General features: G+C 45.7%; 1 protein-coding gene across 2 annotated transcripts in view; it reads left to right on the forward strand.

Annotated features, from left to right (window-relative positions):
• SBNO1 (strawberry notch homolog 1) overlaps nt 1-15,378 on the forward strand; it is a 199,999-nt gene that overhangs the window by 162,103 nt on the left and 22,518 nt on the right. For both annotated transcript variants that reach the window (XM_033956400.1, XM_033956401.1), the window contains 3 exons: nt 476-622; nt 715-809; nt 10,486-10,578. In XM_033956400.1, coding sequence (XP_033812291.1) covers nt 476-622; nt 715-809; nt 10,486-10,578 — 335 coding nt within the window. The remainder of the gene's footprint in view (nt 1-475; nt 623-714; nt 810-10,485; nt 10,579-15,378) is intronic.

Below are 15,378 nucleotides of genomic sequence, written 5' to 3' on the forward strand. Positions count from 1 at the left end.
CCCGACTGGATTGCGGCCCTCAAGGAGGGACTCTGAGACCCCTGCTAATAGATAGAGGCTCTGGGCTGGCTGAAAACCAGCTTACTTCCACTGTGGTGGAATTGGGTTCAAGGTCACAAGGGGCAGGAAAAGGAACACAGGAGAGAGGGCTATGGAGAGCCTGGAGAGGTAAAAGGAAGTGTCGGGAGCAAATGGAAGTAGGAGGAGCAGTTAACTCGCATTAAATTTTAACAAAATTAAGTTATTAATGCATTAATCGCGTTAACTCTTTAAATGTACAGCCCTACAGTAAAGTGATTTAAAAAAAAAAATTTTTTGAATTAAAGTAAGTTTCAATATTATAATTTGCTTCAAAGTCTCTGCTTATAGAAATGTTTCATAGTCTCTAGAACTAGAAACACTGTCATTAATCCTTGCCTTGTATACAAGGAGTCTGAGATTTTACAGTGGTTAACAATAATGTGTTGTGTTATAGATTATAACAACATTGGAAAGTTTCTGAATCGGATCCTTGGTATGGAAGTACATCAACAAAATGCTCTTTTCCAATATTTCTCGGATACATTGACAGCTGTTATACAAAATGCTAAAAAGAATGGCAGATATGACATGGGCATTCTAGGTAGGCACCCTATGAGCTCCTTTTTGTTTCAGTTTTAAGCAAAGGGGTTGTCAGATTAATCTTTCCTTTTTTTTTTTTCCTTCCTTTTAAAGATTTGGGTTCTGGAGATGAGAAGGTGAGGAAGGCAGATGTTAAAAAATTCCTAACACCAGGGTATTCTACCTCAGGCCATGTTGAATTATACACAGTAAGTTTGTTCATAGTGCTTTTTTTCCATCATTGAAAATCAGTTGAGGCACATTTTAAGCAGTTTCTGGAATTGTTTTCAGACATTTTAATGTTTTAGTTAGGTGCATGTATAAGATACAGCCTTACTTTTCTTACTAGTGTTAGAGAGTGGTAATGACCAAGTAGATCTACTAAATTGGATCTCTGGTGAACTGCTGCCTGGCAGCCTTCAGTCAATCAACAATGTTTTTCATTTTTATGCCAGATTTTGGATTTGTGTTAACTTTCAGTATTTGAACATTCTTGTACAATCCCACTTATTCCAGGACCAGTGGGTTATTTCCCTCCACTCGCCAGGACTTTATAGGAAGCCTCAAACTTCAAAGGCTTAAACCCCCTTCCCCCCTTACCTCATCACTGTCCCTGTGAACATCAGTCTTTCTTCCTATAAGCCAGGTGTTTTATTTTGCGTAATTTCTATCGTGCTGTGGAGGTTCCCTTTGGGGCCGCTCTAACAGTGGGAGATTACAGATCTTTGGGAAAAATCTGTTTCTGGAGGGTTCCCTAATTGTCAGTAAGCCCTTTAGACAGCCTGAACATCAAATCAAGGCTCAGGGACAGTTCCCTTGAGAACTAGCTCACCCCCAGGTTTGTCTGCTAGTGGGTTGAGCGCAGGCTGTGTGGTTCCTTGAAGGCGCGCCCGGGATTGGGGCTAGATTGCGTTCCTCCACCAGGCGTGCTGTGTGGTGTGTCCAAGGGTGACAGAGGTGACCGACCTTGGACATCAGGTTAATGGGGCAGTCAGAAGATTCAACGTTCAGATTTCCATCAAGTTGAAGCAGAGGATCTCCCTATGAGCTGTTTCAACTGTCTGCAGTGTTTTCCCTGTTAGCACATGTTTCTGCGAGTACCAGCTGACTGCTTGAATCAGAGATTTGGGGGGTCTTTTAAAAGGGTTTATAGGTGGTTTCCCTGCATGCCCTACCCCCTCCCCTAAAATCCTTAAATCGCTGTTTTTGAGGGTTCTCTGTGGTTTTCCTGGGCTATTTTTAGTCAAAATAGGCCCTTGGTGGCCATCTTGGATTTTTCCAGATTTGAATTTAAAGCTGTTTTTTATACTTGCCAGCTTCATTTTTGAAAGAAAACCACATAGATGACAGGGCAGGTTGTCATGGATTTGTTACTCATTTGTGATGGATGACTGATACATAGCTGTATTCCATGTGCACTGCAGCCTACTAGAGGTGAGAAGGCTTGCCCGGATTCAGTGCCTTCGACTCCATGCAGGGTCTTCTAGCGCCTTCTGTCCTGACTCCCACAAAAATGTTGTCCATGGGGTGGGCCTTGGGGAGTGCACAGGCCACACTACGGTGAAACGTAAGCATGTCTCTGGGGATGAACCAGGTAAAGCCTCCAAACAGTCCTCAACTGGAGCGCAGGGATTGGTGTGCACCGCAGAGGATGAGTTTTCCCCGGAATTTGTTAATATGCTTGATCAGGCATAATGGGAAAGGGGGGGGGAGAGGAGTCTGTCTCCCTTCTGCTGGCCTCCTTGCTCGTCACAGGGACACCTGCGACTGTGGTCTAAGTAGAAGGGGAAAGCCGACAGTTGACCAAGTGTCGACGTTTCAGAAGAAGGTATCCCGCGAAGATACTAAGGGGGAAAAATGCTGGGAAGAGACAACGGGCAAAACACAGGAGTTGACTAACCCAGAAGAGGAGGATAAAAGGATTGCAGCACAGGAGAAGAAAATAAAATTTGAAGCATAGCGAGAGGAAATGAAGACAAAAAAATATTAGGACCTAAATTGCATATATACTAATGCAAGGAGCCTAAGGAACAAAATGGGGGAATTAGAAGTCATGGCCAAAACTGAGAACATAGACATCATTGGGGTCTCCGAAACATGGTGGAATGAAGAAAACAAATGGGATACAGCACTGCTGGGGTACAAACAATTGCCAGGACAGGTCAAGTCAGAAAGGAGGAGGAATAGCCCTATACATAAAAGAAAGCATACGCTCGACTAGAGTGGATACAGCGGCGACCAACAATTTGGAATCGCTATGGGTTAAAATACCGTGAAGGAAAGGGCCCGAGATAAAGATGGGACTGTACTATTGTCCACCTGGGCAAACCGAAGCTATTGATGAAGAAATGGAAGCCGAGATGAAGCGAGAATGCAAAAGCGGCAGCACGATTATTATGGGAGACTTCAACTATCCCGGGATAGACTGGAGTCTTGGAAGCTCAAAGTGCGCCAGAGAGACCGGATTTCTGGAGGCCATACAGGATTGCTTCATGGATCAACTTGTTAGAGAACCGACGAGAGGGAATGCCACTCTGAATCTAATCCTAAATGGGCTAAGAGGACTTGCGAAGGAAGTGGAAGTAGTGGGACCGTTGGGAAACAGCGATCACAATATGATCTAGTTCAAAGTTGAAGTAGGAATACCAAAGCGAAAGAGAACCATAGCAACAACTTTTAGCTTAACTTCAAGAAAGGAAACTACAAAGCAATGAGAGTAATGGTAAGGAAGAAACTTAGGAACACCTCAAAGAAATGGCAGACTAGAGCAAGCCTGGTCTTTATTCAAGGACATGGTGATCAATGCACAAAATCTACATATACCAAGATTCAGAAAAGGGTGCAAAAGAATCGAACAAAAGACCTGGCGTGGATAACCAAAGAAGTGAAGAAAGCGATAGGTGATAAGAAGAACTCATTCAAGAAATGGAAAAAGAGCAAAACTGAGGAGAACTGGAAAAAGCACAGGAAGTATCAAAAAGAATGTCACCGTGTGGTTAGAAAAGCCAAAAGAGAATATGAAGAAAGGCTAGCCAAGGCAGCACGAAATTTCAAATCGTTCTTCAGATATGTTAAAGGGAAACAGCCGGCTAGGGAGGAGGTGGGACCGCTGAACGATGGAGACAGGAAGGGAGTGGTGAAGGAGGAGAAAGAAGTGGCGGAAAGACTAAACATTTTCTTTTCGTCTGTATTTACAAAAGAGGAAACATCCAACATACCGGAACCTGAGCAAATCTTCAAAGGAGCCCAAACAGATAAACTAACATCCACAGAAGTAAGCCTTGAAGACGTACGCAGGCAGTTAGAAAAATTAAAAACTGACAAATCGTTGGACCCAGATGGAATCCACCCAAGAGAAATGTAAAGTATTGCATGTGGGAAGCAGAAACCCGAGGGGTGTTATTGACTGAGAGTACCCAAGAACGGGATTTGGGGGTAATAGTGGGCAAGACAATGAAGCTGTCGGCACAGTGCGCAGCGGCTGCTAAGAGAGCGAGTAGAATGCTGGGTATAATCAAGAAGGGTATTACAACCAGAACAAAAGAAGTTATCCTGCCATTGTATTGGGCGATGGTGCATCCGCATCTGGAGTACTGCGTCCAAGTACAAGGGGTCACTCGGAGAAATTGAGAGGGGACAGGTTTAGAACAAATGCAAGGAAGTTCTTTTTTACCCAGAGGATGGTGGACACATGGAACACGCTTCCAGAGGTTGTGATAGGCCAGAGCACACTACAGGTTTTCAAGGAAGGTTTAGATAGGTTCCTAAAGGATGAGGGGATTGAGGGTTACAGATAGATATAGAGGTAGGTTACAGAAATGGTCAGGAACCACTTCACAGGTCACAGACCTGATGGGCCGCTGCGGGAGCGGACCGCTGGGCGTGATGGACCTCTGGTCTGACCCAGTGGTGGCAACTTCTTATGTTCTTATGTCCAATACTGGTCGCCGTACCTTAAGAAGGATATGGCGATACTCGAGAGGGTTTAGAGGAGAGCAACACGTTTGATAAAGGGTATGGAAAACCTTTCATACACTGAGAGACTGGAGAAACTGGGGCTCTTTTCCCTGGAGAAGAGGAGAATTAGAGGGGATATGATAGAGACTTACAAGATCATGAAGGGCATAGAGAAAGTGGAGAGGGACAGATTCTTCAAACTTTCGAAAACTACAAGAACGAGAGGACATTCGGAAAAGCTGAAAGGGGACAGAGTCAAAACCAATGCTAAGAAGTTTTTCTTCACCCAGCAGGTGGTGGAAACCCAGAATGAGCTTCCAGAGGGCGTGATAGGACAGAGTACAGTATTGGGGTTTAAGAAGGAATTGGATAATTTTCTGAAGGAAAAGGGGATAGAGGGGTATAGATAGAGGATTACTACACAGGTCCTGGACCTGTTGGACTGCCGCGCGAGCAGATTGCTGGGCACGATGGACTTCTGCTCTGACCCAGCAGAGGCACCTAAGTTATGTTTTGCCTCCCCTAGGGCATGCCAGCAGATACACAGGTTGTGCCCCCAGTTGCTAGATTTGCTTTCCATACCTCTGCTTTCATAGCAGAGTGCCGCATCAGCCACTGCTATGACAGATCTGGCAGTTCTCCGGGATCCGGATCACTGCAGAGCCCCTGATTTGTGGGGAGGATCCCACTGTGCAGATTTTTCAAACACATGCTTATTGTGGATTTGATCTCTAAATCTCTACAGGCATTAAAGTTGGAGTCTGAGCTGCCTGTCACTGCAAAATGTTCCCTCATGAGTGACCAGAGGCTACAATCAGCCTCTTTTCCTGATCATCCTGACCTCATTTGGATTCTTATGGATATTAAAGAGACTCCTAAAGGTCCCTTGTGCTGTGCTCACACCGTGGCGTGGCTTTATTCCCTGGCGGATGTCTTTAAAGAGCACTTCCCCGTAGTGGCACTGGTCACTAAGCTTCTCTCCTCAGTGTGGATTTTGTTCTTAAGCATCTGTTTGATATGGTGGCCATTTTTCACACAGCGTTTGCCTCTTCATGGCTCGAGCATGCCATTCCAAGCTGTGCAATGATCCTGACACCGTGGTGCTTCATGCCTTGGATTTTATAATCATGGGAATGAATTATATGGCTGATGCCATGTATTACATTTTGCTAATCTTCTGCCTATTCTGTTTCAACTCGCAGGATGCTCAATCGGCAGTGGTCTGGCGATTCTTTTTCTAAATCAACCTTGAGCTGGTTGCCCTTTAAAAGACAGCTGCTGTTCGGCAGGGTCTGGATGATCTTACGGCCAGTGTGCAGGATCACAAGCCCAAGTCACTGCCCGTGAATAGATCTCGACCTTCCAGAGGTTCAAGGCATTTGAATTTTTGTCCCTTCATGAGCTCCCGTCCATACTCGGGTCTGTCTGCAGGCCAGTGGTCATCTTCATCTGCCAGACTGTGATTCGGCTGTTCTTGTCAGTGGCCGTCCACAGGGAATGAGCGGCAGCTCCTGCAAAGAAGAAGCTCTGATGCCAGGCTGGTGTCTTCTTCTCCCTTCCCCCCCCCCAAGCGGGTAGGGAGGGGGCAGTTGTCTACTTTTCTGGCAGAATGGCAGGCCATTACCTCCGACCGCTGGGTTCTGGAGGTTCTCAGGGATGACTACAAACTGGAGTTTCTCTGTCCTCTGCCAAAGTATTTTCTGGATTTCCTCAGCGGGCCGTCCCAAGAAGGAGGTTCAGGTGTAGGCCACAGTCCGCAGACTACTTAATATTGCAGCCATAGAACCCATTCCAGAGCAAGGCTCAGGCTCTGGGAGACACTCGATATACTTCATTATTCCAAAAAGAGACTGACAATTGGAGATCGTTTCTGGACCTCAAGGTGGTCAGTATAGCACTGAAAGTGCCTCGATTCCAGGCGGAGACAGTGCGCTCAGTGATAGCATCAGTAATGCCGGGGGAAATTCAAGCCTCCCTGAATCTGACGGAGGTGTATCTCTACATTCCCATTTTTCCAGACCACCGGAAGTATCTGAGGCTCAATGTCTTTTGTGGCAACATTTCCAGTTTGCAATAATGTCCTTTGGATTGTCAGTGGCACCCAGGACCTTCACCAAAGGGATGATGATGGTTGCAGCCCATCTTCTCACCTTGTGTGTCCTGGTTCACCCATATCTGGCAGTCCTAGAGGCATCAAGCTGTTCCTCAGGTAGTTCAGTTGCTGAAGTGCCTGGGCAGGTGATCAACTTCAGGAAAAGTCACCTTGGGCTGATGCAGGATCTGGAATACCTGGGAATTCGATTTCACATGGGACAGAACAAAGTGTTCCTGCCTGTCTCCATCAGGAGATGCTTCAGGGTCCTTATCAGGGTCCTTTTGGCCACTCCGGTCCCAACAGCATAGCAGTAACTCCAGTTTTTGGGGACCATGGTGGCAACGATCGATGTGATTTCTTGAGCCAGAGCCCATTTGCGTCCAGTGGGACCCGTTGCATGTACCCCTGCCCTAGATGACTGTGGTACAGAACAGTCTTGCATGGTGGTTTTAACCCCTCTCTCTATCCAGGGGCCTTCCACTCTGGATCTCGGATTAGGTGATTCTGTCTATAGATGCAAGTCAAAGGCTGGGAAGCATTGTGTGTGGGTGCCCTCAGAGTGCAAGTAGTCCATCAGTCGCTTGAAGCTTTGGGCGATTCAACTGGCTCTTCTCCATTTCGAGAGTCATATCCATCATTGAGCCATCCGTATCTTCTCAGACAATGCCACGGTGATGGTTTATGTCAATCGGCAGGGGGGCACGAGGAGTTCCTCACTGAGCATGGAAGCACAGCTTCTCTTCTGGTGAGCAAAGAGACATCTTGTGGCACTGTCAATGGCACATGTGGCAGGAGTGGACAGTGTTCAAGCAGATTTTCTCAGTCATCAGACTGGTTCCCGGAGAATGGTCCCAAAGAGCATTCGATTGCATAATTGATCAGTGCGGGTGTCCCACGTTAGATTTCATGGCGACTTCGACCAACAAGAAAGCAGATCAGCTTTTCAATCGCCATTGCGAGACCGGCAGTAAATGCTTGGATGCGCTGATGCAGTCCTAGACATGGGAAGGTATATTATATGTCTTCCCTACATGGTCCATGATAGGGCATCTGTTGAGACTGATTGCGGCCCACAGAGGTCCGGCACCCGACTGCTCTGTCGGTCCCTCGGATACTGAAGCTCCCTCAGGACAATTGGCGAAGGGCATAGCAGTAGTTTTGCTCCAGGTACAAATTGCTGGTCTTTCATGTATGGGCCCTCCTTCTTTGAGGGGCACCTTGTCATCTCATCCAGATGTGGCACGTTTAGGCCTCGGTTGCGACTCCCCTTTCTGACTTGGAATCTTAACCTGGTTCTCCGTTTTATGAGCCTCTGGAGTAGGTGCCCCTTAGGGATCTAGCAATCAAGACTATCTTCCTGTTAGCTATTACTTCAGCCCGTAGGATTTCGGAGCTTCGGGATCCTTTTCTGTGTAGTACGGATTCTGGTGTGGTGCTGCTCAATGTTCCTTTCTTTCCAAAGTGGTTTCCACTTTCCATGTGAATCAGGAAGTCCGTTTTCCTGCTTTTTCTTCCTCTGGTTTAAGGGAGCAGGCTGAGTGTTGCAGTCCTTGGAGGTCACCAACGAGTTTCGCACATCTGACCACCTGTTTATTCTGGTGGGTCCTGCCCTCTAAGGTAGGCCAGCTTCTAAGGCTCCATTTCCAGGTGGATCTGTATGGTCATATCCGTGGCTTACGTGGCAACCAGAAAGAAGCCCCCCTCCTCCTTTGCGGTGTGGGATCATTCTACCAGAAGTCTTGGGCAGAGTGGTCGCCTATTTCTCTGGATGACATTTACAGGGCTGCTACCTTATCCTCCTTGCATACGTTCACCATGTTTTACAAGATCAATGTGGCAGCCAACAGGATGTGGCTTTTGGTGCCTCTTTTGGCAGCGGGCTCATCAGTCCCACCCTGAATTTTAGGAACTGCTTTTACGTCCCACTAGTCCCAGAATAAAGTGGGATTTTACAAGAACAAAATATTAGGTTCTTACCTTTGCTAATCTTCTTTCTTGTAAATCCACACTTTATTCTGGGAACCCTGCCCTATACCTTGCTGATTCGCCAATTTGTCTGTATTTACATGTACTGGTAAGCTGGATTTCTGTTTTCTGACTAGCCTTTATAAGAGTGCCATCAGAATGGGTTTAGCACTTCATTTTGGGGAGTCCCTAATTTAGGCGCCGCCGCCCCGGGGCCCCCCGACAGTGCAGGCTGTGTCTCTTTGTAGCACTGTTTTTGTGTTCAGGTTTCTAATGTTTTATGGCCTGATGTAACTTCGCTATCTTTACAGCATCTCTTGTATACCTTCTTGAACTGAAAAAGTATTACGGGATAACATAGAAACATAGAAGATGACTGCAGAAAAGGGCCACAACCCAACAAGTCTGCCCACTCTAATGACCAACCCCCTAATTTCTTCCTTGAAGTGATCCCACATGCTTATCCCATTTTCTCTTAAAATCCAGCACACTGCTGGCCTCCATTACCTGCAGTGGAAGACTATTCCAATGATCAATGATCAACCATCCTTTCAGTGAAGAAATACTTCCTGGTGTCACTATGAAATCTCTCACGCCTGAGTTTCAACGGATGGCCTCTTGTTGCCTTAGGTCAGGGGTGTCCAATGTCGGTCCTCGAGGGCCGCAGTCCAGTCGGATTTTCAGGATTTCCCCAATGAATATACATGAGGTCTATTTGCATGCACTGCTTTCATTGTATGCTAATAGATCTCATGCATATTCATTGGGGAAATCCTGAAAACCCAACTGGATTGCGGCCCTCGAGGACCGACATTGGACACCCCTGCCTTAGGTCCTTTAAGAAAAAAGATATCCTCTTCTACCTCAATACGGCCCGTGACATATTTGAACGTCTCAATCATGTCTCCCCTCTCTCTATGTTCCTCGAGTGAGTATAGCTGCAACTTACCCAGCCGTTCCTCATACAGGAGATCCTTGAGTCCTGAGACCATCCTGGTGGCCATTCGCTGAACTGACTCAATTCTCAGCACATCCTTTTGATAATGTGGTCTCCAGAATTGTACACAATATTCCAGATGAGGTCTCACCATGGATCTGTACAACGGCATTATAACTTTGGGCTTTCAGCTGACGAAACTTCTTCGGATACAACCCATCATTTGTCTAGCCTTGGATGAAGCTTTCTCCACTTGATTGGCAGTCTTCATGTCTTCACTATAAATAAAGTTTTCATTGTTTCATTTGTTGATATGAGCAAAATTGACTTATTTGTTGGGGAGTGTCCACATGCTCCTTTTTCTCTTGTTCTTATACTCTACAGAAGTTCCTGGCTACTCTAAAACTAAAACACGGATATATGAAATCCTGGCGGGTGGAGGGAAATAACCCACCGGTCCTGGAATAAAGTGTGTATTTACAAGAAAGAAGATTTACCAGAGCCCCAGCTATTTCCTATATGCCCTATTCCATTACCTATGCAATGCACCCCCCGCAACTGTTTGTATAATCCCTGCAGCTTGTACAACCCCACGCCAAATTCAATGCTGTAACCTCTACTTGTATGTTCCCACTCTAATGATGCAATCAAAGGCACCTCTCAATCCATTGCTGTATCTTCTTTTATTGCTGTAACCTCTGCTTGTTTGTTTCCACTCTAAACTAATGCTGTAATATCTATGCCTACCTATTCGCATGGTAAGTTCAATGTACTCTGCTATTATTGTACACCGTCTTGAACTGAAAAGGTATGATGGGACATAAATAAAGCTGTTATTGGCAAAGATAAGAACCTAGTCTTTTATTTTTACTGTAATTTTATATGTGACTTTCATTGTTTAACTGTTTTCTTGCCTTTATATATTTTTTAGATTAGTGTTGAGAGAGGATTGTCTTGGGATGATGCAACTAAAATGTGGGCTGAACAGACTGGACAAGATGATGGGTTTTATTTATCGATGCAGGTAAGAAGCATATTTACTAATTCCTTGTACTAGGATTTCAATTTAATTAAAAATTAATATACTGCAAATCGGTGTAAAAAAAAGCCATCTAAGCTGTTTACAGAAAAAAAAGAGGAAGGAAAACAAAATTGTTTAGCGACATTCAAATGACAGACATAAATAATAGTATTGTATAAGGTGTCTTATATTTCACCTTTAAGGATGCAAGGCAGATTACAAATATAGAAGCTTTCTCATAAAAGGGAACCAACATCTATTCTTACTAATCTGAGAGAAAAAAAATTATCATTGTTGATTTAAAAATAAGGTTTTTTTAAAGTGCTATTTGAAAAAGAAAATAAGATGGACTTTGAATTTGGTAAGGAATATTTTTCCAAATTTTAGTGCTTTAAGTGAAAGATTGTTCCCAGAAAGACTTTAGATGTACTTTTCTCATTGATGGAAAATCTAAATTTAATCTTTGAACACTTCTTGAATTAGACCTATTCTTGGGAAGTAACATAAATTGTGCTACAATACAGCTTTAACAGGTAAGTAAAGGGAGTTAAGAACACACAAGGATATAAAGCTGTATATGCCAACTGTAAATAAGTCTAAATTAATTGATGGAAAATCTTGGGTGAAGTAAAAGATCATGAGAGTATTAAAGATTTGCAAGGATGGCTCAGCTCTTATAGTTAAAGGAAGTTCATTCCAGAGCTTAGAGTGATCTTTAAGAGTGATCCTTTTCAGTCTGGTGGAGGACTCCAGCAGCCGATCTGGAGTCTGGCACAGTTTGCCTGCGTTCTGAGTCTGGGGACTCTCTTTTGACACGCAGCATGTGCCTCAGCAGTGCCCTGCCATGGTTGCGCAATAGGCATTTTCACCAGATTTTATTCAGCTCCTCTGAACGGCATTTCCTCAGACCCCCCATTCGTTTGATGCAGCCGTTAGGCACGTCGGGGCTTTTTCAGTCTGTGGCGAAGCTTCCTTTCTGGAACTCTCTTGTCTGGCCATGCAGATTTTCTGTTTCTTCTGTCTCCTACCACTGTATTTAATTTGGATCCATCTACTACCTTTGCTGAGACTGGTCTCCTCGGCCTCCCTGAGCATCTGGATTTGGAGGTTCTGATCCTTTGCATTTTCAGCAGGCTTCTGTCCACCTCTTTATGGCTGGTGTTCTGAAAGAGCTCCATTTGGGTTTTTCACTTTTCAGGCTTCGGTCCTGGGCCGTTCCTCTATGCCTTTTCCATTCCGTCCACAGATCCTGGGACAAGTTTCAGAATAATGTGATTCTTGGACAGTGTTTTCCAATCTGCTACAGATATGTCTCCGCTTTATCTCCTGAATCCTGCTCTTTGGCAAGTCTGAACAGTCTGAGGTAGATTCTGCCATGGCGCAGGTTTCCAGCGTGCAGCTCTCCCTAGGTCCAGGGAGTGAAGTTTCAGGTATCTTAGGATTGCAGGAGGCTGTTCTGATAGCAAAATATTCTTTTCTAGCATCCTCGGGTAGCCGATTGGGGGGTGGCCACTTCATTTTTGGCACATGCCTGTCATTCTGGCTTGCGCAATATGTCCTCTGCTGGTGCAGGTTGGTGTGGCTGTGGTGCCGGGCGTCCTTTATGATCTCTTTTGAGTCTTAGTACATGGTCTGCTGGTGCAGTCTGAGCGCCAGTCTCTTTGGCTCTGTCTTTGTATGCGGACGCAACCTCAAGGTTCTCCTTCAGTAGCCGTCCTTTCAAGGGTCGGATTCTTGTTGGTATAGATTGGGATGATCTCTTCTCAGGAGGGGTGCTCGCCACCCTACATTGCTCCCTGTAATCCAGTTTTGCTGGCCATCGGGAGGGGATCATAGTTCTTTTTGTTTCTCATGCAGGTGTCATAAGGGATATTCATGTTACCTCCTAGAGACATTCATAGGGCTACGCCTCCATTACCATGGTTCTGATTCCAGGCGTCCTCAGGTTCCTGTGCAGTGGCTATGCCACACATGTGCGCACAGAAAAAAAAGTTAAAATAAAAAGCGCCGATGTTGCCTTGGGCATGGTTTTCTCACTCGAAGGCTGTCTTCTACTGTTTTGTCAGTGTGGATTTGACTTTTATAGGTCACTTGTTAATCTTACTTTGTCTGCCTCTAGCTTGGTTTCTGTACTCGGGCAAGTCACCGGCAACAGAGTTCAGGGTCTGCAATATTCTGCAGCGCCTCTTGGTCTTTGGGATGCTTAAACCTGTTCCAGTGCCCCGAATGAGAACTTAGGCGGATGCTTCTTATACTTCTTTGTGCCAGACAGGGTCGGTGATTTGAAGACATGTTCTGGTTCTACGGTCGGTCACCTATTTCTTGTGAATTCCCCTTTTCCAAGTGGTCAACGAAGTACACTGTGCTAGCTGCTGTCTCCAGGGGAGTTTCTAGTGTCCTTGGATCTCCCTTAGATTTTTCTCCATATTTTGAGCTCCCCAGAGCTTCGCAGATTTCTGCATTTCCATGGCTGCATCAGAATTTCCAGTCTGCAGCTCTGCCCCTTGACCTCACTTCTTTCGTGCCAGCAAGGGGCTCCAGGCTCAGTCTCGGGTGTTTCTGCTGCAGGTGTGGGCAAATTCAGGAAGAGATGCAGGGTGTCCTCCTAGTCTCTGGATTTTCTAGGGCTCTCTTTCGTCTCCAGACTGAGTTGTGTATTTCTTCTCGGGGCAAATAGACAGAACCTTCGTCAACAGATTAGAATTCTCTTTGGATTGTCCAGCTCTCTCAGCCTGGGTTTATGTGCAGGTTCTGGGGCTCGGGCAGCCTCCTTGAGGGTGATACCCTGGGCCAGAGTACCCATGCACCCTTGACAGGAGTCCCTCTTCTCTTGATGTTCTCTGCTGAGTTTTTCCACCTTTCACGACTGCTCTCCTGGTTGGAGCCAAATAGCAGCAATTTGGGCTGGTGACTTCAGGGAGGCTGGCTTCTTCGGATTTCTGAATGGTTAACTTAGCAAAAATGCTAGCCTGTTGGGTTACGGGCTCATTGTGAGGCCTACTCCATTCAGGGGTAGTGGAATCCTGTTTTGGAGTTTCGGAAATTCGTCTGGCGCTACTCACTCTCCAGCCCCTTCAGAAAGACCGGCGGTGCACTTTTTCTTTGATGCTTTTTCTTTGGTGGCATATGCACATTGCGAGAGTTTCAGGAGCCTGGTTCTTCTCACAGGATCCATTTCATCGGCTTTTACAAGAGCCGGGGTTTGCCCCGGAGGATCTTGTTGGCTTCTGCAGAGATCTTGAAGGCCAGGCACCTTTACAGCGTGGAAGCTAGGGTTGAATGTATTGGTTTTAATCTGGCTGGCTCATGAGTTCCTGTATGATGATTATCCCCTCCCCCCCCCATGACTTTTGATAGGTCAGATCGTCTTCTGGACAAGCGACACATTCTGGCTTGATTGTACCTTCTTTGGGCAGGAAGGCAATCGAGCATAAGCAGTACGGGTAGTCACAAAGCACTTAAAATTTAAAGTGACAGTTTTGGATGATGTCACCCATATGTGAAAATATCTGCCTGCTGTCCCTGGATAACACTTGTTACGGTAAGTAACTACTATATTTTCTTTCTATTTAAACCACAGTATTTTGAGGACTTCCTTTAATGTTTTTATAGACTGTACTGTACAGGGTTCGAGTCACATACAAATTCAATTTAAGAACGGTTTAAAAAAATGGAACTCGTTGTTAACCTGGGAACTGCCTATACTGGATGAGGTTGTGGAGGCGTGAGCACCATTTTAGGGATGAGAGGAACTTATGGAAAGGCTTCACAATCCAGGAGATGCTGGAGATGAGATGTTTTTGCCTACTGAGGCATTTCTTTGAAGGAAAATGTTGAGTAATATGAGCTGAAGATGTAGAACAAGTTACATTTAGTGATGGTAGAGCTTGAAGAGTTAATATTGGCAGTGTAACTGCTGAAGATGGATGTTTTGAAGATTTGTAATCATTCTGAAAGTGAGAACTACTGCTCCTTGACATTGACATCAGTTGAGATGTGGAAGAAGCCAGACTGCGGGTACTGGGCACTGGAATGTTGGTGGTGGTGACACAGCTGGATCCTGAAGATGTCGACGAACAATGTACTGAAGAGCAGCATCAATGTAGGTGCCATGGACTTCAGTGCTTCTGCATCAATGAACGACGCCAATGCGTCGACGTCAAATGATATGATGACACAGAGGAACGGCTGAAATGATTGGCTACCTCATAATGATGATGCCTCAAAGGACTCATAAGAGGGGAAGCAATTGACACTGATGAGGCAAGTAACAATATACATTCCATTAAAGCTAATTTAGGCTGTTTAGCTGGTATCGACTTAGTGTTCGATGAAGATCTTTTAGAGCAGTGTTCTTCAGTCGCTGGTCCACAGACCGAAGTTGGTCCACAGAAAATTCCTGCCAGTCCATGCAGGGCCGGCGAGATCAGTGCACAGAAATTTCCTGCCGGTCCTTGCAGGGCCGGTGAAATCAGGGGGGGCCCGATGAGCTCCGATGTGAGCTCCGATGTTTTGCTTCCCAGCCTCCGACAGTGGCTTCCTCCCAACAGCTCTCAGTACTTCCCTGCAGCAGTGATTCACTTAGGCAGCCTTGAGGCTTTTGCTGAGTTGCGGCCCGCCTCTGATGATGCAATTTCCTCTTTCCTCAGAGTCGGGCACGACCCATCAAAGGACCCAAGGCTGCCTAAGTGAATCACTGCGCTGAGGGTAGTGGCAGGAAGGGGAGGCAGCCACTGTTGGAGGCTGGGAAGCTGCTGGATAAAGGAAAATAAAGGGGGAGCTGTTACTGGACTTGAAGGGGGG

This window comes from Geotrypetes seraphini, chromosome 8, assembly GCF_902459505.1.
Source record: "Geotrypetes seraphini chromosome 8, aGeoSer1.1, whole genome shotgun sequence".
NCBI lineage: Eukaryota > Metazoa > Chordata > Amphibia > Gymnophiona > Dermophiidae > Geotrypetes > Geotrypetes seraphini.